Raw genomic sequence first — 21,095 nt, forward strand, 5'->3', positions numbered from 1 at the left:
GCTGTTACAGCCATAAAAATCTGTTTCTTTGGCTCTGTTGTAGGCCAAGTCGTCTGAGGAAATGGGCCATTGGCTGGGCCTCCTCTTATCAGAGTCAGGCTCGAAAACAGACCCAGAAGAATTCACCTATGATTATGTTGATGCTGACAGGATTTCCTGCATCGTGAGTGCTGCAAAGAATTCATTCTTGTAAGTCACAGTGGCAGCACTTTTGGCTTTGAAAAATTCCTTGATCTTCTAGGCAGCTCTGTAGCTGGTGAGGGGTAACAGGTCGGAGAATGGAGTCCGGCCCTCAGCTGGTGGGTGGCTGTGTGACTAGGGTTACCATATTTAAAAAATAAAAAAAGAGGACACTCCACGGGGCCCTGGCCCCGCCCCTTTCCCGGCCCCACCCCAACTCTGCCCCTTCCATGCCCCTCCCCCAAAGTCCCCACCCTAACTCCGCCCCCTCCCCTGAGCACCCCGCATTCCCCCTCCTACCTCCCAGCCATGCAAAAAGGGCTGCCCGAGCGCTACCGGCTTCACGGTTTGCCGGGCAGCCCCCAGACCCTGCGCCCCCGGCCGGTGCTTCCCCAGCACAGCTGGAGCCTGGGAGGGGAAGCGCCCAGCCGGGGGCGCAGGGTCTGGAGGCTGCCCGGCAAACCGTGAAGCCGGTAGCGCTCGGGCTTCGGGCAGCCCCCATGCCTCCAGACCCTGTGCCACCGGCCAGGCACTTCCCCTCCCGGGCTCCGGCTGCTATGCTCCTCCCCTGACTCTTCGACTCTGTTTAAGAGCTGAGCTGCCCGAGCGCTACCGGCTTCGGGCAGCCCCCATGCCTCTGGACCCTGCACCCCCGGAGCCCGGGAGGGGAAGTGCCCGGCCGGCGGCTCAGGGTCCGGAGGCCAGGGGGCTGCCCGAAGCCGGTAGCGCTCGGGCAGCTCGGCTTTAAACAGAGCCAAAGAGTCAAGGTAGGGAGCACAACAGCCGCAGGAGGGGAAGTGCCCAGTCGGCGGTATTTTTCCCGGACATGTTCGGCTTTTTGGCAATTCCCCCCGGACGGGGGTTTGATTACCAAAAAGCCGGACATGTCCGGGAAAAACCGGACGTATGGTAACCCTATGTGTGACGCATGAAGCACTTGATCTCAAAAGAAGAGCAGCAGATCACGTTTTCCTGATGCTCAGCGGCAGACACCTCGCTGGGCACTCAGGAAGGCAGTGTGGTGCTCGCTCTCCTCCATTGTCGCTCACAAGCGGGACTGAGGCAAGGAGACTGTGGATTGCACTAAGGAGCAAATCCTACCTCGGTGACAGAGGACACCCTGGCAGTGGAGTCAGTGTGGAGGGCAGACTCTGGAGCGCCTGGCGTGTAGGGGTGGGGCTGGAGGTTCCACTGCAGCATGTAGATTGCCAGCCATGGTGGGAACACGGCGGGGGGGCGGGGGCGGGGACGACCTGCAGCTTTTGAAAGCATGTCGCCTTGGGATTTACAGCTTAATGCAAAGGAAGTGCTGTGAGCCCAACACCTATATCGATAACCTGCCGAAGATAAGGACCCAGGAGGAGGAACTCTACGATGACGTGGACCCGCCGGAAGGAACCATGGTACGGCTTTACAATGGCAGCAGCCTTCTGCTAGTCGGGCCACATGCTTATCCCTTTTCTCAGAGCAGCTGAAAGAATGAGAGTTGCTTTAAAGCTGTTGTGATTCCGCGGTGATGCTGATCTGCCGGCTGAATACCCTGGGGGGTGGGGTGGGGTGGGGGAGTCCCTAGAGAGCACTCAGACTCTTAGGGCTTGGCTACACCTGCGAGTAACAGTGCATTAAAGGAGCCCCAGGCGCCCTAGCTCACTACCCGTCCACACCGGCAAGGCACGTAGAGCGCTCTGACTCCATGGCTACAGCGCTGCTGGTACTCCACCTCGGCGAGTGGAATAACGTTTGCTGCGCCCCGGCTGGAGCACCACAGTGCCAGTGTGAATGAGGTGTTGCATTACTGCGCTGTGATCAGCCTCTGGAAATGTCCCATAATGCCCTTAAGTCAAGTGGCCACTCTTGTCATTGTTTTGAACTCGCTGTAGGAATGCGGATATGCCCTTTCAAAGCTCCGTTTCTGATAGCTGGCTGCTTATCTGCTCCGGAACAAAGGAATGCTGCTTGAGAGAGAGGCGTGGGGGGAGGGAGGTCTGCTGCTGTCTGAACTTACAAGACAGCATGCTGACATGCTCTCAGCCCCCCCAAAACCCACACTCTCTCCCTCCACATACACACAACACACTTCCTGTCACACTCCACCCCCCTCACCCCCCATTTGAAAAGCATGTTGCAGCCACTTGCATGCTGGGATAGCTATCACAATGCACTGCTCTTTGTGGCCATTGCAAGAGCTGCTAATGTGGCCATGCCAGTGCGCTTCCAGCTGAGAGTGTAAAGACTCGGCAGCATTTTCCCTGCTGCGCTCTCCGAAGGCGGGTTTAACTCCCAGTGCTTTACAACTGCAAGTGTAGCCATGCCCTGAGACAAGTAATTGCATTGAACCCTGTGGCCTCTAGATGGTAGCGTTGCAGCTACAATCTGCTGAAGACAGTCTCACGCATGGATATTTGGCTAGCCGGGCAGGGCAGCAAAATACTTCTGGGCTAAAGGATAAAGGCTGCTTGAATTGCAGATACCTCTCATTATAAGGATAGTGATTTCTCACTGTACAGCCAAGGTTTGCTTCAGCAATGCAAGGGGAGATCTTTTTAAGCATCCACTGAAAGACAAACTCCCTTTATGCCCTGGGAAATTTGCTAAATCTTTTGGGAAAATTCCCCTTTCTTCCCTGCGGAGTGTGCCTACCTGCTTACCTAGCTTGTTTATTCAAAAGCAATAACTTGGACTCGCATGGCTTAGGGAATTGTTAGTGGTATACAGAGTCTTTCCTGTCTGGCTTGCTTGCTTTGAATTCAGCCCAGAAGGGTCGAGGTCGAAAATTGTTGCCATTTAACAGCTGTTCACTGGTATGAGTGAAATAGGCTGGTGGTCTGAGTGCGGAACCTTGACCAATACATCATTGCAAATGTTGGAATGGCCACGGACCAGGAAGACAGGCTCTTGCATGAACATTGGCCCTTTACTTAGGATGGACAGCGTGAAGAAGTTTGTCTTGCTCCTTCCCATACTAGACCAGACCTGAGGATAACAACAAATTGGTTTCCATTCACTGCGGGTCTCAGGTCAACACTTTTTTGCTATCATTCAATTCATTTGAAAAAAACAGAGAGAGAGAGGGTAACATTTTCAAAAGCACCTAAATCCTATGAGGAGTCCAAGTCCACTGGCTTTCAATGAGACTTTGGGCCTTAGACTTAGGCGCCTATGTAAATGTTACCCCCAAATCAACCAAGTCAACCTTGTTGCTTCCTAGCGTGAGACTGAGATTGTGCCTGGCAGCAGGGTTTAGTCAGGATTCTTTTCAGATTATACTTTCTCTTTTGCAGGAAGAAATACCCCAAAGCGAAAACAAAGATGAAGAGGACCCAGACAAAGTGTACCTAGACCTCACACCGGTTAAATCCTTCCTGCACTCTGCTGGCAGGAAACCGGCACAGACGTCACCTCCACTCTCTCCATCTGTAGACTATGGAACAGAAACACCCCTATTGGCTAAGGAAGCAGAGCCCCGTAGAACGTCAATGGAAATCCCAGACCAGGTGCTGTAACGACTCCAGTGACAGTTGATTAGTCATCAGTTGATTAGTCCCTACTGCCAATTCAATCCTAACATTTTTCTCTTAACAGACACTTCAGGAGAAGATGGAGCCGGAAGAGTCACCATCAAAGACAACCACTGTCAAAATCCAGATGCAGCAGCAGAAAATCGCCTTCCCCCAGAGCAGTCCTGAGATCAAAGCCTCTCGCACAGTTACGGCCAGTCCACAGTTAGCGTCGGCGCCCAGAGAGAAAGTGGAATGGCCCAAGGTGGCAAATACAGGTGGGTCTACTAGATGACATAACTATGCTGCCAAAGGGAATGGTGGATGGGTGCGCAAAGTCCACCACTTATCTGACCGCTAGAATTGAAAGTTTTCTGCATTTGGCTGATCTTATGGTGGTTTTTCATCTGCTAGTGGTGAGTAAGGGCCTGACCCTGCAGGGCATTGAGTAGTGCCCAAACCTTTGTGCAGCCATTTCAGCCTGGATCGCTGCTTTTCCTCCCTCTGGCTACGGCAAAATGGCTCATCTGCTTGGTGACCTCAGCTGTGGCTCCAAAGGTCCAAGCATGGTAGGGGGCAAAAGAAAGAAAGAAATGTGTGTGCTGATGAGTTCGGGACCCACAACGCCAAGCTGGGCCAAACCCGTAAAGTGGGTCTGCAGTGGACGCTTGCAACTCTGGCTCGGGCATGTGTCGATAATGTAAAGCAGAAGGCTTGGCAAGAGGGAGTGGTAAAGGCAAAAATCCACACTGCCTTTGAGAGAGATGTCGGCTTGGTCTCAAAATTAACACCGCTGCTTAAATCAGGGGAGAGGAAGGATACAAAGGTGAAATGAGTCTGCCTTCAAGTGGACACATAGCTTCCAACCAGCCTTCTCAAAAGGCAAGAGACCAGGAATCCCTCCCCCAGATTAGTTTCCCAAGGACAATGGGAATAAGGGAGAATGACTGTGAAGTATATACAATGGATATTGCCTTTGAGACAGGATGATGACTTCCTCCGAGGGGGCCATGGGGTGGAGTGTGGGTAGGAGCCATCTAGTATGATGATGATAAACCACAGCAACTGGCTTAAACCATTTTGTAAGAGCTGCTGAATCCTGAAAAGGATTGACACGGGGCTTGCAAAGCAGATCTTGGGCACAAAAAGGAGATCCTTAAGACACAGAAAACAGAGGGTACGTCTGACCCTGAGAGTCAGAGGGAAGAATGCTATGTCTTGAAATGTGGAACGTCTTTTCTTTTCACTGTAACTAAACTGAGGGGACCATATCCAGATTCGCTTTTGCAACGCTTGGATCTAGCTTTGTTCTGAAAACTGTTCCTTTTGTTTTAAAATGCATTTCTCTCTTTTTAATAAATCTTGCTTTCAAGAAGACCAAACAAGTGTTACTGTTGCTTGGGTAAATGCCCCAAAGAGAACCACACCCCTCCAAGGAGAGGTACTGAAGAGGAAAGGGGTCTGAAGCCTCTTCTCACTTGGTTTCTTGGTCAGACATGGGCTTAAAGGATCTTTGCTGCAAGAATCTGTGCCATGGAGACCCCTTGAAGGGGATAAGGCTAAAGGCGTAGACACTTGTTTCATGTATTCATAACACTTTCTGAGTGGCCAAAAATGGGGTTGGCCTCTCATGAAAGAAGCAAAGTCACATTCACTAACAGGATACAACAAGTGCAAGCCATAAACAGACAACGGAAGTGGGGAGGAGCAGAGGAAGGGGGACCATAATAAGCTCATATGGTTATTCAGTAAGACACGAGAGCTGAGTGTTATCTTGCCTCCTCCCCACATCTCCCAGGGTGAGGGAAGAAGTGAGAAGAGGACTTTATTAGATGGAGGTGGTTTGGCAGATGGGTTGGGGAAGGGCTTCTTCCATGCATAAGGTGCCGCATGGAGACAGAGGTGAGAGAAGACAATGAAGGGGACTTGGTGGCATTGGTGGGGAGAGGAGAGGTAAAGGGAGAGCAGGAGGAGGCCAGGTCAGAGATGTAGGCAGAGGCTGCATGTTGTAGGGCCTTGAAGGCAAGGAGAAGATGTTTGTGTTGGATGTGTAGCGCAATGGAAAGCCAGCGATTCAGAGATGGGACAGGGTGGTTGAAGTGGTTGGTAAGAGAGAGGATTTTGGCTGCAGTGTTTCAGATGGAGGGTGGAGGGACCTGAGTATCAGTGGTGCAGGAGAAGGAGTTGAGGTGTGGATGAATGCTTTGGCCGTTGGGACAGGAAGGAAATGCGGGGGGAGGTGGGGAGAATGGTGGGTGACAGGATGTGGCCACGGTTTGGATGTGGAGGGAGACAGAAATAGACGTTAAACACTGACACCGTGTTCAAGATACAGATAGACACAGCCTATTCCTAACAGCACCTAAAAGCTAAGGGATGTAGACCTGGAATGAAGCACAAACTGTGTCCAGAGGTGCTGGAATCTCCGTCAGGAGGAGTAAGTACATTCTGGGACTCTCAGCAGACATATGGCAAGGCCTGCAGTGTCCCCTCTCTAAACACAGCTACTTTAGGTGTACGAATTAGGGAGCCACCTCCTTCCACGTTGTTGTAAACCTGGCTCCAGTCCTCCTCCCTGCCCCGACCACCCCCAAATCGCCAGTGTTAACGTTTCAAAACAAGGATTCCGGTTCCCCGCCCCTCCAAATTTGCATACCCAGGATGACGGTGTGGTGCTGGTCCTCAGTTAAGATGAGCTGGATTTAGAAGCCATGGAGTAGTGGTTCTACAAACTTTCGAGCCAAGACTTTCAGAAGTCACTAGAGATTTTGGGTGCTGCAGTTTGGTGGTGGCTAACGTGAGTCACCTCCGAGAGGCCTGATTTTCCAGAGGATGGGAACTCAGCTCTTTTTGAAAAAAATCCTTTCAGGTGATTCAGGGTGGGCACTCAGCAACTGATGTCCCCAAAATCACCAGTGCTACCTGAACAGCTGGGCCTTGGCTTGTTTTCAGAGCAGTGTTGTTTTTAAATTGGTTGTGTCCTTTAAAAGCTCATATACAATTGTGTCTTTAAACTACAGTATTTTTCAATCTAGAAACCACTCTCCAGGGGTGACTGGAATATGTCATGATGGTGTTGCCTAGTGATTTAAGCACAGGACAGGGAACCAGGGACTCCTGATTGCTAAGCCTGGCTCTGCCACTGATGCCTTTTTGTTTTAGAGCTGTGAAAATAAGGGATTTTTCAGTCTGCCGACAAGCCAAACATTTTGGGGTGGGACGATTCTCATTTTGGGTCAATCCAAAAACAAAACTTTTTGAAATTTTTGACAAATTGAAAAGTTGGGGGAAAATGTTGTGGGTCAAGTGAAATGTTTTGACAGAGTCGAACCATTCCATTTCTAGTTCAACCATTTTTAAACATTTTTTTAAAAAATAAAAGAAAAAGAAATGTCAAAACACTCATTTTCAACTGAAAAACTGACATGGCTCATTTCCAAAACACCGAAACTAAATGTTTGTTTTGTGATTTGATTTGATTTTTTTAATCAAAACAATTTGGCAAAACTGACATGAATTCATGGAATGTTTCTGAGTTGCCAAAACTGTTTTTTTCACTGGAAAACATTTTTGGCTGAAAAATGTCACCCAGGAGGGATTGTTTTTTCCATCATTAAAATAGAGACAATATATCACAGGGGTGTTTGAGAATTTAATTCACTGAAGCTGCATGGTGGAATATCAGGCCTAAGTGATCTCACTACTTTCTGGAGTGCATTGCTTTGCTTTGCTTTCATGGATACATGACGACTCTGAAAACTTTTTCCCCTTAGCCTTGTCCCTGGCTAAGCCTGGCTTTGCTGATGTTTTTGCAGTGCCCGTAGAAACCAAACTGGGCAAGAACAGGATGGAAGCTGAGGTGAAGCGGTACACAGAGGAGAAGGAGCGGCTGGAGAAGGAAAAGGAGGAAATCCGGTCTCAGCTGACCCAGCTTCGGAAGGAGAGACGGGAGCTGAAAGAGACGTTAGCTAGCTGCCCAGGTAGGAGCCCAGGGAAATTTCAGCTCAAAGGAGCAGGTTCTGAAACAGACCTAGGTACTGCCAGAGAGACCATCAGGAGCGCCATCTGGCGCTTTTGCAGGAGAGGAAGGATGCATCCAGGGTTCAGGCGCTAGCCTGGGACTTGGGAGTCCCAGGTTCAATTCACTGCTCCAAAACTGACTTCCTGTCTGACCTTGGGCCAGACACTTAGCAAATACCTTTGAGGCTCTGGGCCTAAGGTACTATTTCCGTGGGAGTTAACTGCCTTTGGGCCTCTCTGTGCCTCTCTGTGCCTCAGGTCCCCATTAGCAAAATGCGGATAGTAGCACTGCCCCACTTCACAGGGACATTGTGAGGATAATGATATTAAAGATTGTGAGGCACTCAGATACTGCAGTGATGGAGGCCACCTAAGTGCCATGGATATCTAAGCTCCACGTAGCACTCTGCACTGACTCACATAATGGTGACTAGAGTGGGAGTGGGAATAGGCCCTGGGAATTAGTGATGTAGTGCCAACCATTTAGTGTTAAGTGTGGGTCACTCACTACGCATCTGAGCTAGGAGGAGAAGGACCCCTAACTCGTTATCATGGGTCTATGCAGTTAGTCACGTACGATTCGGAATATTCCTTGTCGAATACACAGGCTGAGCATGTCTGACACTGTCTCCCACTAGTGGCATGAGGCTGCCAGCAGACATAACCATACTCTGGGTGTTACAAGGGACACCGGACTGTACAGTAATAAGTGTTCTTATTCCGATCACTATGCCTCCCTCACGAAGTCAGGCGAGTCCCCCGTCACACATACTAACCAGCCCAATCCCAGCAATCTAGTTATGGAGGGACAAGTGTCCAGATCCTCCTCTAACAATAGAGTCGTCAAGGATTGGTACACAGGTAATTGCTCTCTCTTACACTCTGTCTGCTGACAAATGCAGGGAATCCACTGACCGCCTCAGTCTTGCCTGAGAAAAGCAGCACATGCACGGGAGATCTATGCGTGCAGTTATCCCCATGGCTCAGCTGGGGGCGTGTATTTATTTGGTCTTCCCTCTGCAGATAGCAGCCTGGTGGCTAATGTGGAGCAGAAGCTGAAGGAAATAGATGAGGAGTGCAAAAAGAAAGAGAGCAGGAGGGTTGACCTGGAGCTGAGCCTTGTGGAAGTGAAAGAGAACCTGAAGAAGGCAGAATCTGGCCCGGTGACACTTGGCACAGCTGTGGACACCACACACCTGGAGAACGCAAGCCCCAAAGTACGTGCGGTGCTCAGCAGCTGCTGTTTCCCAGCCAAGTGGCAGGGAGTTGCTAATCAAGGCCTGGCTCTGGGGATCTGAAGTGCTTTACATCTCCCCTGTGGTAGCGAATACTATATAATCTTAGGATTGCAGCCTCAGAAATAAGGATGGGCCCAGACCTGAAGCCCAGATCCTGCCGCTTCTGCACTGTGGATAAGGAGAGATGAAAGGTGCTTGTTGGGCCCTGGGGAGACCCGAATGTAATTCCCTGCTCTGCCACAGGCTTTGTGCATGCAGAGGTGATGTGTGTGTGGAGGGGAGGGACACACAGGGTCACATGCCCCCACAGATTTCTGCCAGGATTTATATTTTTATTTTTTGCAATCCTCCAGACAGGTCACTAGGGCCACATGTGAGGGGCAAATTCCACCACCATGAGGTCACTGCAGGCTTATGGGGCCGGGCGCCTGCCCTGGTGTTTGTTTGGGTCTTGCACAGGGACCGAGGGGGATTTAGCCAGGGCCACACGGTGGCTAATGCGCAGGAGCCCCCAGCTGGGGGCCCTTGGAAGCCATGGCTGGAAACCACCTCATCTCCAGGGACTTGGGGCGGGACCGCTCCTGCATGTGTTGACTCAGAGTCAGCCCTGCTCGGTCCCCCTTCCTGTGCGGCAGCTGGCGGAGCTGAGCCAGTCACATGACCTCGGAGGCCGGGTGAGCTGCACCCCCTCACGGGGAGAGGCAGGCGCAACAGCTGGGTGCTGCAGGGAGGGACCATTGCTTATTGAGGGTGGGGGAGGGAGCGTAACCCAAGCTGTTCAGGGGGGTGGCCGAACCTTTAAATTGTGCCCCCCACACCCTGTCGCGTTGCCGCTGTGTGCATGACCTTGGGCAATTCACTTAGGCCCAGACCCACAAAGGTATTTAGGTGCCCACTGACTAACCCACTGATTTCAAGGGGGAGGTAGGTGCCTAAATACCTTTTGAGGCTCTGGGCCTGAGTGTCTCTGTGCCTCAGTTTCCCATCTGCAAAGTGGTGATAATAGCACTGCCCTGCCTCACAGGGGTATCGCGAGAAAAGATGCATTAAAGAGCGTGAGGCGTGCTGAGATACTACACTAATGGCCAGTAACTACCTAAGCTCCTTAGAGCCAAACTTGGCAGCTTGTGTCCATCCCGTCTTGAAGCCCTTGTCCGTATTGATGCCTGAGGCCAAAGAGCCAGCAGTGCACTTGGTTAATAAATATAGAAATTACAGACCAAAAAGACGAAAAACTGAGCCACAAAGAGCCACAGTGTAATCCCCAGTTTGCCTCTTGATGATGTGACACTCCTGTTCATGCCATTGCATCAGTACAATTCAGCCTCATTGCTGGGTTGATGCCTCAGCGCGAATGGGCTCTTAGAGTTCAGCCGAGTGGTTAACTATTTTCCAGCGGGTGGCTAACGGCGTGAGAATTTTAGTAATACAAAATCATCCTGGTGACGACTATTACGTTTATTGTAAATACAGGTCAAAATGGCCAGCCCGACAAGTAGCCCGGAGCACTCCCCAGTCAACTCGGCAACAGCTTTAAAAAACAGGCCTTTATCCATCATGGTTACAGGGAAAGGGACAGTTCTACAGAAAGCTAAGGTAAGGCCCAGTTTAATGTGGGGAGCAAAACGAATCCCCTTGGAACAGATGCATATACTCAGCATCATTAGGTTCCATTCTCTTCTTTCAAAATCCTTTGCTTCCAGTCTTGCCTTCTGAGCACTGGGAAGTGGCTGCAGACTGCGATTGACCTGTGACGGGCAGGAATGAGACCCGTTCTTCTGCGGCTTGGGCCGTTGCTCAGAGCTGATTTGCCTTGGTAATGGTTTTGCCTTGATGGGTGTCTGCATCCTGACAGGCATCTTCATCTTCTAACTGCAATTTAACTTCCTTGCTATGGCTCTTAGAACACTTTCTGTATTTACACAACCATGCTGAGCTGAGCAGTATCGGTCATGCTGAAGGCAGCACAATGTAAAAACCCAAGCATTAACAATCTATCCGTTGAACGTTCCCTTCTTCAGAAACTTGCCTGATCTTTGAAGCACAGCGAGGGAAGGTGAAGACAGCTCACGTTGTATGCGTAGGACACAGGCCAGGAGCAGCTTCCCAGCTTCACGCCCTGCGTGACCTTGAGACAGCAATTTAACCCCTCTCAGCCTCAGCGGGCACTTCTGTAAAAGGGTGTGTGTGATATGTGGTGGCCTATGTTAAGTAGAGGGCCACACAAACACTAGAGAGACAAGGTGGGTAGGGTAACACCTTTCACTGGACTAGTTTCTGTTGGTGACAGAGACAAGCTTTCGAGCTACACAGAGTTCTTCTTCAGGTCGGTGTAGCTTGAAAGCTTGTCTCTCTCACCAACCGAAGTTGTCTCGCTAATATCCTGCACCCAACATTGCAAACATACAAACCCGAAGTGACTTATGATTTTTTTTTTTTTTTTTTTGGGTGCCCAACTTGAGAGACCGAAACAGGGCCCAGTGTTCATGGGTGGGGGCTCCTCAGCGCTCGATCAGGCTCCGTTGATGGAGTCGGAGGCTGGGTACCCAAAATTAGTATCCAGTTGGGAGCACTGAGGCCTAGCCCACTAAAGTGAGCTGGTGAGCGCTGTGTGGTAGGGACCCACCTCTCTTTCCCTTTGGGGTGTGACGTGCTTAGTGCACTTTTGGGCTTCCCTCCCTGTACCCCATATTCATTACCCTATCGCAGCCAGACAGGTAAAATCTCCCAATCAGACTCTGCCCCTTAAGGCCATGTTAGTGCCTTTTATCACACAATGCCCCTGTGGGGAAGCTACGAAAGTAGCTGAGCTGCCTTCACACCCTTCTTAAAACTCCTTTCACAAATGCCGATCTCCTTTTCAGTGCAATACGCTCGCTCTCAGGCCCGGTCCCTAACTGCGGGTGTGGTTGCTGTCTACTTTAGGTTACCAACATGGCTGGGTGTAGAGGTCCCTGGTGTCTTAGGTGGCTACGGTGCTGTGAGTGGTGCCATTGAAATATCTTAACCCCTCAGAACACTGGCTGAGTGAGCCTGAAACTGTAGGTGGAAGAATGAAGGATTATATGCTGCTATTTGTTTCCTTTCTGGAACATGTGGGACAGAATTGTCTTCACAGAGGATTGTGGTGTTGTTTTTTGGCAGGAATGGGAGAAAAAAGGAACCAGTTAGGACGACTCCATTGTCAAGGATGGACTAAAAAGACTGGAATTGCCCATACATGGACCAGAGGATTCAGTCATCTGTAGGCAAAGGGCCAGGTTAGAGCGGCAAGCTATCCTGTCCTCCACCACCCTGTGCCGTTTGCTCAGTCAGAAGGAGTGGGACAGTCTGCGATCATCCCAAACCATCCTGCCCATTCCCATGGCACAGCTGAGAATAACACAAGTGGCAACCTTTGCATCAGCTTCCTAACCTGATTGATGTAAACAAGACTGTTACGGTACAGAGGGCTGGTTTGCGTCTGTCTACTCTGAAGTTTTATCATTGCATTATTCATGTTTCTTTATTAGTGAGAACTCCCCTTGGAGCAGAGTCAGAGGGGGATGTGGTGCTTGTCTTTACAGGCCTGTGCTTTCTATATTCAACTATCAGAGGGGTAGCCATGTTAGTCTGGATCTGTAAAAGCAGCAAAGAGTCCCGTGGCACCTTATAGACTAACAGACGTATTGGAGCATGAGCTTTTGTGGGTGAATACCACTTCGTCGGAACTATCACCCCCAGCCTGTGTCCATGCAGAAGTAGGGAAAAACCCCTCCTACTGAAATGTGAAACCTGCACCATGGAATGGGAAGCAGCATTAGCCAGGCCTAGGAAGTCAGAGTAGAGGTGTGTTAGAAGGAAGCGAGGGGGAGCTAAGTGTAAAACCGTATCCACCTACAAGTCAAGTCTTGGAATAACTGTCAGTGATAGGAACCATGTAGCCACCTCAACTTCTCAGAACCATTTCCCAGCCTTTCATGTGCCAGAATACAAGGATGAGCCCTGCTTAATTGTCTGTCTATAAAGGGGCAGGTTTTGGAACCTAGTTCAAAGGGATATACCCAAAAGCGGTTGCCAGGAGACCGAATTCAGCTTGCTTTATGGAAATTGTGAGTATTGTCAAAGAGCCAGAGCCTCAACTGAGAACAATAGGATAGTGTTGGAGGTTACCTATGACGGCCTATTAGCAATGGTTGTTATAAAATGAGAGCGTATCATGCAACCCCTTCAAATTATGCAGCTTTGGGTTGCTCTAAAACCCTGGCTGGCATTTAGGGATTTTTACAACTGAAAAATGGCCCCTGGAGAGGGAAGCCTGGTTGGCAAGGACTGAGTCCCACCCACCCTTTCCAATAATAACTGTTGCTCATTGATTTTGCTCTTCTAAAGTTAAACAGGAGAGGAGATGAAATAATCAGCTCCGTGACAGTGCTAGGATCCTGGGAACAGCCCCCCCCCTCGCACCCCACCTTCCTAGCCTGTGGAACTGGCATGCTCCTTCGCTATCCAGCTAGGTTGGATTAGCTTTTCTAGAGCCCCTGGTTCTGCAGGCAGCCGTACGAAAGGACAGTTCCTGTCACGGCAGCTCTCAGGACTGGAGTCCCTAGGGATGCTCCAGCAGTGGGGGCAGACCCTGCAGCCACTTCCACAGCATGGCCTCCTGCACGCTAACCAGCACAGCAGGCAAGGAGTTCTAAGAGGGGATGCTGACAGATTTCCTCAGCCCTGGTATTTCTCCAAGACCAAGAGTGATCTCAGCCTTTAACACTGTGCATGGTCAGCAGCTCCTCCATGGTCCAATTAACCCACAGGGGCTGGACAAGGAACTACAAGCAGGGCCGGCTCCAGCATTTTTGCCGCCCCAAGCGTCGGGGGGGAGGCTGTGATCAGCGGCAGCTCTACCGCCGCCACTTCATTCTTTGGCGGTAGGTCCTTCCCTCCAAGAGTGACTGAGGGACCCACCGCTGAAGATCCGGATGTGCCGCCCCTTTCCGTTGGCCGCCCCAAGCACCTGCTTGCTGCGCTGTTGCCGGCCCTGACTACAAGTAGAAGGCCGACCCTCCATTGTTTAGCCTTCAGCATTGATTGAACAACCAGGGCTCCAGGGCCAGAAGCAGGCAATCCCACCAGTGGCCACTAGGTGGTGTGGCAGCATCACACTTTCCTATTCTCCGGCTTTTTGATTAGCCAATCTGGCCCCACTCCCAGTTAGATCAGGTAAAAGGGGTTCTGCTCTATTAGACTCATTGGATCCAGCTATTTAACAGGGTTCTTACGCGGCTTCAAAGAATTAACACCCACAAGTCACCTTGAAACGGACTCTCTATTCAGTGGGAGATTAAATGCAAAGGGAACGAATGAAGGCCAACTCCACAATTTATACCCAGCCCTCCTCCCATTGTTTTAAAAAAAGTCTCAGATCTTCACTAGCTGTACAGTGGTGTTTAGCTGCCTTTCCTCCAGTACTTTCCCCTGACCATCTCGGGAAGAAAGCATTAGGGCCCTGCCTCCGCAAAGCACGTCAGGGGAGATTCTGCAAGGCAAGACAGGGCAGGCAGCTAGGCATCAAACGCCAGGTTTGCCTTTGAAAGTCTCCTCCTAAGCACAAGCATTGCTGACTCGGGGCCTTGGAGAACAAGGAGTGCATTCACAAGCCGCTCCCTGCCTAGCACTGGCCCCTGCTACGTTTAGAAATATAACCTAGACAAAGGCACAACTGTGGTGGAGGGTCTGACAAAAATCCAGGTTTCTCTTTCTTCTTTCCCCCCCCCTCCCCCCCAACACACATGGGGTATTAGCCCCACCAAAGTCTCATTTTCTACCCATCATGCATTTCCTGTCCCATGAGAGCCTTGCCACTCTCCTCGCCCCCCCCCCCCCTTTTTTGCTCTAACACGAGAGCTTCACTTTAGTGTGTGTCAGTCATTGCATCCTGCCTGGTCCACCCCACGCCCTTCTCCTGCCATGGTGGCAGAAACCCGCCTCTTACTTGTAGACAGAGCCAGAAGACCAGCTGCTTGATCCTCTGTGCCCTGTCACTGCAGAGTGGTCCTGGTGCTGTAGCTATTCCTAGGAATTACAGCTAATACTAACTCTTATCGGGGGATTGAGAGCATCGAGCACTTTCCACATCCACCAACTGGGTGAGTCCTGACCCCCGCCAAACCGTTAAACAGTGAATGCCTCTGTCATTGCCATGGTCTTCCTAATTCAATGCCGTTTTCTGGGGCATAACTGTGACCCATCCTGTGGCGCTTTCAAGGTTGTTGTTTTTTTAAATAAAATTTGAATATGTTAAAGTAGGGGGCTGCTTTTTTAAACAGGGTTGGGTTGTTTTTTAAAAAAGGGAACGAGCCAGGGCCATTCCATCTCCCCAGCTGAGCACCAGTGTAACTAGTGTGCCTCAGTGGGACACAAACCCAGAAGGGGAAAAAAAAATCTAACATCCCTTTTGTCCACCAGGGAGCAGCCTTGTGACATGCTGTTTGTGTTGACACTACCAGGAACAGGTTCACTTGGGAAGAGGGGGAAAATAAAATCAGCCATAAATGTGGTCTTAGCCCACGCTTCGCTGCGCTCCAAAATGAAGTAAAAAACCCCATTGTCTTAAGTAAGCAGCTGCTGAGTGTGTCTGAGAAAGGAGTCGCCACTTTAGGAATATAAAATCCCTCCTTTACTCCCTGAAACTCTCAGCTCGGTATCACGGCAACAACATGAACTACATGGTAAGGCCCAGCTTATCCAGCTCTGCTTCACCCCACTTGTGCTGGGTTCCTTGGTAAAGTTATCACAAACCCGGAGAAACCAAATCGACACCCCCTTTCAGAGTTGGGCTACCCCCGTAGTTTTTGTACTGACAAATTATTTCCATTAGGGAGCAATTTTTTTTTTTAAACTGATGTAGTTATACCAGTAAAACCCCTAGCGTGGATGCAGTTAGCCTAGTATAACAGTGGCTTATAGCAGCATAGCTTATTCCTCTAAACTTCTGGTATAGCTTATTGCCCTAGGTGTACACAAGGAAATTGTGCATATGCCAGGCTAGCGTGTCACACTAGGGGATTGTACCACTTCATAGCAACATAGTTGAAGCAGGGCACTTGGTGTGTGTAGGCAGGTTCTAAGTACATAAAATGGAAGTGTATCCTGCTTCTCTCAGACATGCTAGGTCATGGTTATAAAGTGCTTTGAGAGAGTCTCCGCAGAAAGGCCCATATCAATACAAATTAACAAGTCCATTACCATTCAGTGGACCATCGACAGGGATAGCCCAAAGAGAAGGAATAGTTTCTGTCCATACATCATTTATGGAATGTAAATGGGAGGAGCAGTTGCATTTGGCTTTCCTAAGTGATTCTTATCTTGTATAGACCATTTCTCCTCTACCTGGTGTTAAATGTCCGATTAATCATCCCTGGTACAAAGACACTAAGAGACAAACGGCACATCATGAATCATCCTGGTAACAAAGAATGCAGCCAAGAATCCAGTCACAGGGCTGGATCCTTCAAGGTGTTCCTCACATGAGCAGCACGGTGCATTCTCAGAAGACCTTGTTCCAATTATGCCAATACACGCCGTCCCGTAAGCACTACTCAGTTGAGTAAGCGTTTGCAGGATTGGGCCCACAGGCTGGCCTCTTCAAGAGTCCTAAATTGCATCAGATTTGATGTGCTTAGCTCACTGCAATATTTTTCTGAAGGAATCAGTTTATTGAGTTAATGCCTAAGTATATGTATCTCTCTATCACTAATCACTTGGTTATTTACTAGTGTCTACTGGAGTTTTAATGTATACACAACTCAGCATTCGTGTGCAGGCTGTCCATCAAAGAAACTACAGTGAACTTCAATACATCTAGGCATCTAGTACAAAAGTCTCATTTCCTGTGAAAATGACTCACACACATATTGATAAAATACAAAAATTGTTAGCCCTGCTCCTCACAGAAAAGTTCTCTGGGAATTTTATAGCGTTCTACAGAAACTACATGTAGGATTTTCAAAAGTGCTCAGTGCTGGTGTGATTCAGCTCCCATTATAGGCTGTGGCAAAGTTTCCACAGAATTCAGTATGTGCAGAGGCTGGCCACTGCTGAGTGCATCTGAAAATCCCATACACAGAATTTAATACAGGATCATTATTACAGTGGTGCCTAAAGACAGCTAACAGGCCTCTGATGCTGTACAAATACATAGTAAAAGATAGTCCTGGCCCCGAAGATCTTGCAACAGCATTCATATGTAGTGTTTATACATCTGTTTGTCAATCATCCCTGTATCTTTGCACATCGAGACACTGATCCAATATCCACTGAAGTCAATGGGGCTGGATAAGGCTGTATAATATGACAGAAGCACAAACGGGACTTGTTCTGGAAAAAAATCGATTCCTATAACCCCGGAGTTTTTCTTAACAGATTTCTTTTACCATCCCCTCTTCTTGCTTCGAAGGCACTGGACAATCCTTCATTGACGGCTGAGGCATCTCGCAGTCCGACATAAACAAATCAGAGCAGCTGTCTGCTCAGCATTTTTGAAAATCTGGCCACTTACTCGGATGCCTATATATGGATCTTAGGATCTAAGCTTCCATTTTAGAAAATCTTGGCTCAAATATTTATGGACATTGTTTGGGACAAGAACCAAATTGCTCCACTTTATTCATGCATATTGTTTAAGGCTTAGTTTAAACAAGCTACCTACATTGTATGGGACAAAGCCTCCTGTCTTCACACAAGCAAAAATTCCCAGTGAAGTCTGATTAAGGCATCAGCAGGCATTGGCCCAGTATTTGTGACTTTTCTGGGTTAACAACTCATCTCAACGAGGTCTTCGAACGTCTCATGCCAGTTACAGGTCACAACAACACACCTATCTCACTGCAAAGGCCAGACACCTTCTGAGAGGAAAGCAACCATCAAACCAAAGAAAAAGACTAGGAAACTGTTACTTTTCAGGTCTTCTAAGGAAGCGGTGGGGGTGTTAAAGACAGAAGCGCCTAGCACTAAAAGTGAAAACACTATCTCAGATTCAGTAGTTACAGAAGGGCAAGATTTTACTTGTTTTAAAAGGAGGGTCTGGGGAAATAAAGCTAAAGAGGATGAAATGTATTGCACTCACTTCCCAAGTTATGACATGAGACCAGGCTCTCCCACTGATGACAACATATGACCATCTGTAGGGATCATCCAACATCCTACGGCGAGAGAATCATTCCTGTTTCCCATTAGTTAGTTTCCAAACTTCCAATTACTCCCAGTGAAAAATTGGCATTTTCCTCTCTAGAAAAAGCTTTTGTTTTTCATCCCAACCGATTTTACTTTACCACCAATTTTGCTAAGCTTCCTCCCCGTCCCCTGCTTGGTAATTGTGCAAGGTCCAAGCAATCTCCCAATCTTTAGGGTCTGAAGTTCCCATCAAATACTTTCTCATTAAGGATGTCTGTTGAACTTCAAACCAGGCTCCAGGAGTGAATTTAAAAAAGGACCACGTGTAAGTGCCAAGCCACCTCCACTTTTTAACTAAAAATTGCCAGTCTGTGCATTGTGCAGGGCCATTTTTGTTTTTCGAACTGAGATAGAGAGACCAGGAAGTTAAAAAGCAGCCTTGATGCACTGATACCTTTCAAGCTTTAAGTTGGTTTTATTTTTCCCCCTAAACAAAGTAACTTTTTTTAGCCCAGACCCCACAAGTGCTTTCTCTGGTGCTAAAAAACTATCGTTATTCACACCTGCATCATGTCAGGATCTATACAGTAAGACAGTTTTTATTTACGGCTGTTCATTTGGTAGAACATTGGTTCCTTTAACTCCGCCATGACCACCTGGGTTTCTCTTTTGCCTGTCTACAGCAGGTCAAATAAGCCAACAGGTCTGCCCGCTCCCATTGGCCAGCCACATTCACTCAGATATATACGGATTGATACACTGTCCTCTGCAAGTGCAACAGACAGCAGGGACCTTCAAGTCTGATTCTGCAAATGTGGCCAGCTGAGACATCACGAGTCTCCTGGACTTCAAAGCACAATGCCAGGTAGTAAATGTTTACAGGGCCAGGCCTAGCATGCGGATGTGTCTGTGGCCTAATGTAGCTGGGATCCTGTATGTGAAAATGATCACAGCAGTTCAGTCCCTTTTTTAATGCACGTCATACTATGAGCCAAATTCCTCCTTCATATACAACAGGCAAACAAAGTAAATGGGATGTGCAACTACAGGCATATTTGGCCCACTATGGTTAAGATATTGCAGAGGGGAGTCCTTGTCTGAATTACAATTTTTTGTCCGGTCTAATAGGAGTTCTGTCAAATTCTACTTGCTCCACTGTGGATTCGTAGGAAGGACAGGCCCAGTTTTCAGCTGAGCTGAGCTCTGCAGCTCCCATTGACTTCACTTGGACTGGTGGGTGCTCAGCATCTCTGAGAACCAGGCCCTACAGTATTTCTATATTTCTGTGGTTTTCCTATTATCAGACAGCTCTTCTGGAGAGGAGGGAACCAATAAAATAAGCCAACTGGGGGTTTCACTGGACTTAGACCAGGGATGAATTTGACCCACTGAGTTATGATTTGTTCACTACAGATAGCAATACCTAGCTCTGATAGAGCATTTTCCATCAGTAGATCTCAAAACACTTTACAAACGAGGTCTAGCTCATTGTCCCCATTTTAAAGAGGCATGGAGAGGGGAGGATACTGGCTCCAGGTCATCCAGCTGGCCCGTGGCAAAGCCAGGAATAGAACCCAGGTCTCCCAAGTGCTCTATCCACTAGGCCACACTGCCTTTAGCTCCATGATTGGCCTGATTTTCCCAACACTTTCCTGAAGTCGTGTTGCACTCTTAGCTGGCTAGGAATGTCATCTTCCACCAACCAAGAAAGATAATGAGGTGTGAAACACGCCATTTTCATACTTCTCCAGGGCTGTTAGTTTTATGCTGTATTCTATACTATTAGGGTTACCATATTTCCACAAACAAAAAAGAGGACACTGGGGGGGGGGAAGCCCCGCCCTAGCCCCGCCCCATCCACTCCCTCCCACTTCCCACCCCCTGACTGCTCCCCTCAGAACCCCAACCCCCCCTGCTTCTTGTCCCCTGACTGTCCCCTGCTGAGAACCCCCTACCCTAACTGCCCCCCCCCCCAGGACCCTACCTGTCCCCTGACTGCCCTGACCCTTATCCACTCGCATGGGTGGCAGGGTTGTAGAAATTTTGGTGGTGCCCAGAACCCCCCACCCCACCTGCCTAAGGCTCTGGGAGGGGGGTTGGGTGGGGGGAGGAGGTCTGGGGTGCAGGTCCTGGGCTGGGGATTAGGGTGCAGGAGGGGTGCAGGTTCTGGGATAGAGTTTGGGTGCTGGGTGCAGGCTCCGGGCTGGGGCAGGGGGTGGGTGTGCAGGAGGGGGTGAGGGGTGCAGGCTCTGGGATGGAGTTTGGGGGTGAGAGGCGGTGCAAAGGGAGGGGGTGCAGGCTTTAGGAGGAAGTTTGAGGGCAGGAGGGGGTGTGTGGGAAGAGGGAGGGGGATTGGGAGGGAGTTTGGGGATAGGAGGGGATGCAGGGGTGAGGGCTGTGGGTCTGGGGATGAGGGGTTCATGATGCAGGAGGGGGCTCAGGGATGGAGCAGAGGATTAGGGTGTGTGGGGATGAAGGCTGGGGGGTTTGGGGTGTTGGAGAGGCTCAGGGCTAGGGTGGAAGGGCAGGGTAAGGGCAGCCTGTCTTCCCATTAGTGGATGGGGGCACTAGGACCCAGGGGCAGCAGACAGCAGTTGTCTGCATGTACTGCCAGAGCCAGCAGGCAGACAGGAATGGGGGACCCACGGAGGGGGGGGATGCACGGAGGGGGGGTGGCAGGTGGAGGCTGGGGACCCATCCAACACTCCCCCGCTCCCTAACTGCCCACCCCCACTCCCCTTACCATTCTGGCTCCACGTGGGTCCCTTTGTGTGTTACAGAGGACTACAGAGAGAGGGAGGGGGGAGCAGGGGAGGGCTCTGGCTGCTGGAGGCCAATGGGAGTGGGTCAATCGGCCTAGCCGCCCAATCAGCAGCCACACTCTGCATGGAAGGGAGGGAGGGAGGCGAGGGAGAAAAAAACCCCGGACATTTTAACCTTGTTACCAATTCCTCCCGGACGGCTATTTAGAGACGCAAAAGCCGGACATGTCCGGAGAAATACGGACGGA

The 21,095-nt window shown here is 49.7% G+C and overlaps 1 protein-coding gene across 6 annotated transcripts in view; it reads left to right on the top strand.

Annotated features, from left to right (window-relative positions):
• AFAP1L2 (actin filament associated protein 1 like 2) overlaps positions 1-15,216 on the top strand; it is a 122,899-nt gene extending 107,683 nt beyond the window's left edge. The window contains exons 12-19 of one of the 6 annotated variants that reach the window (XM_008166321.4): positions 44-189; positions 1,472-1,583; positions 3,462-3,674; positions 3,763-3,955; positions 7,493-7,657; positions 8,721-8,914; positions 10,409-10,531; positions 12,080-15,216. In XM_008166321.4, coding sequence (XP_008164543.1) covers positions 44-189; positions 1,472-1,583; positions 3,462-3,674; positions 3,763-3,955; positions 7,493-7,657; positions 8,721-8,914; positions 10,409-10,531; positions 12,080-12,106 — 1,173 coding nt within the window. In that variant the 3' untranslated portion in view covers positions 12,107-15,216. Of the gene's footprint in view, positions 1-43; positions 190-1,471; positions 1,584-3,461; positions 3,675-3,762; positions 3,956-7,450; positions 7,658-8,720; positions 8,915-10,408; positions 10,762-12,079 lie in introns of those variants that run through there. The other 5 variants (XM_042855286.2, XM_065552463.1, XM_065552462.1 and 2 more) reach the window with 5 other exon arrangements.
• Positions 15,217-21,095: the final 5,879 nt, after the last annotated feature.

The sequence above is a fragment of the Chrysemys picta genome, chromosome 7 (assembly GCF_011386835.1).
Source record: "Chrysemys picta bellii isolate R12L10 chromosome 7, ASM1138683v2, whole genome shotgun sequence".
Classification (NCBI taxonomy): domain Eukaryota; kingdom Metazoa; phylum Chordata; order Testudines; family Emydidae; genus Chrysemys; species Chrysemys picta.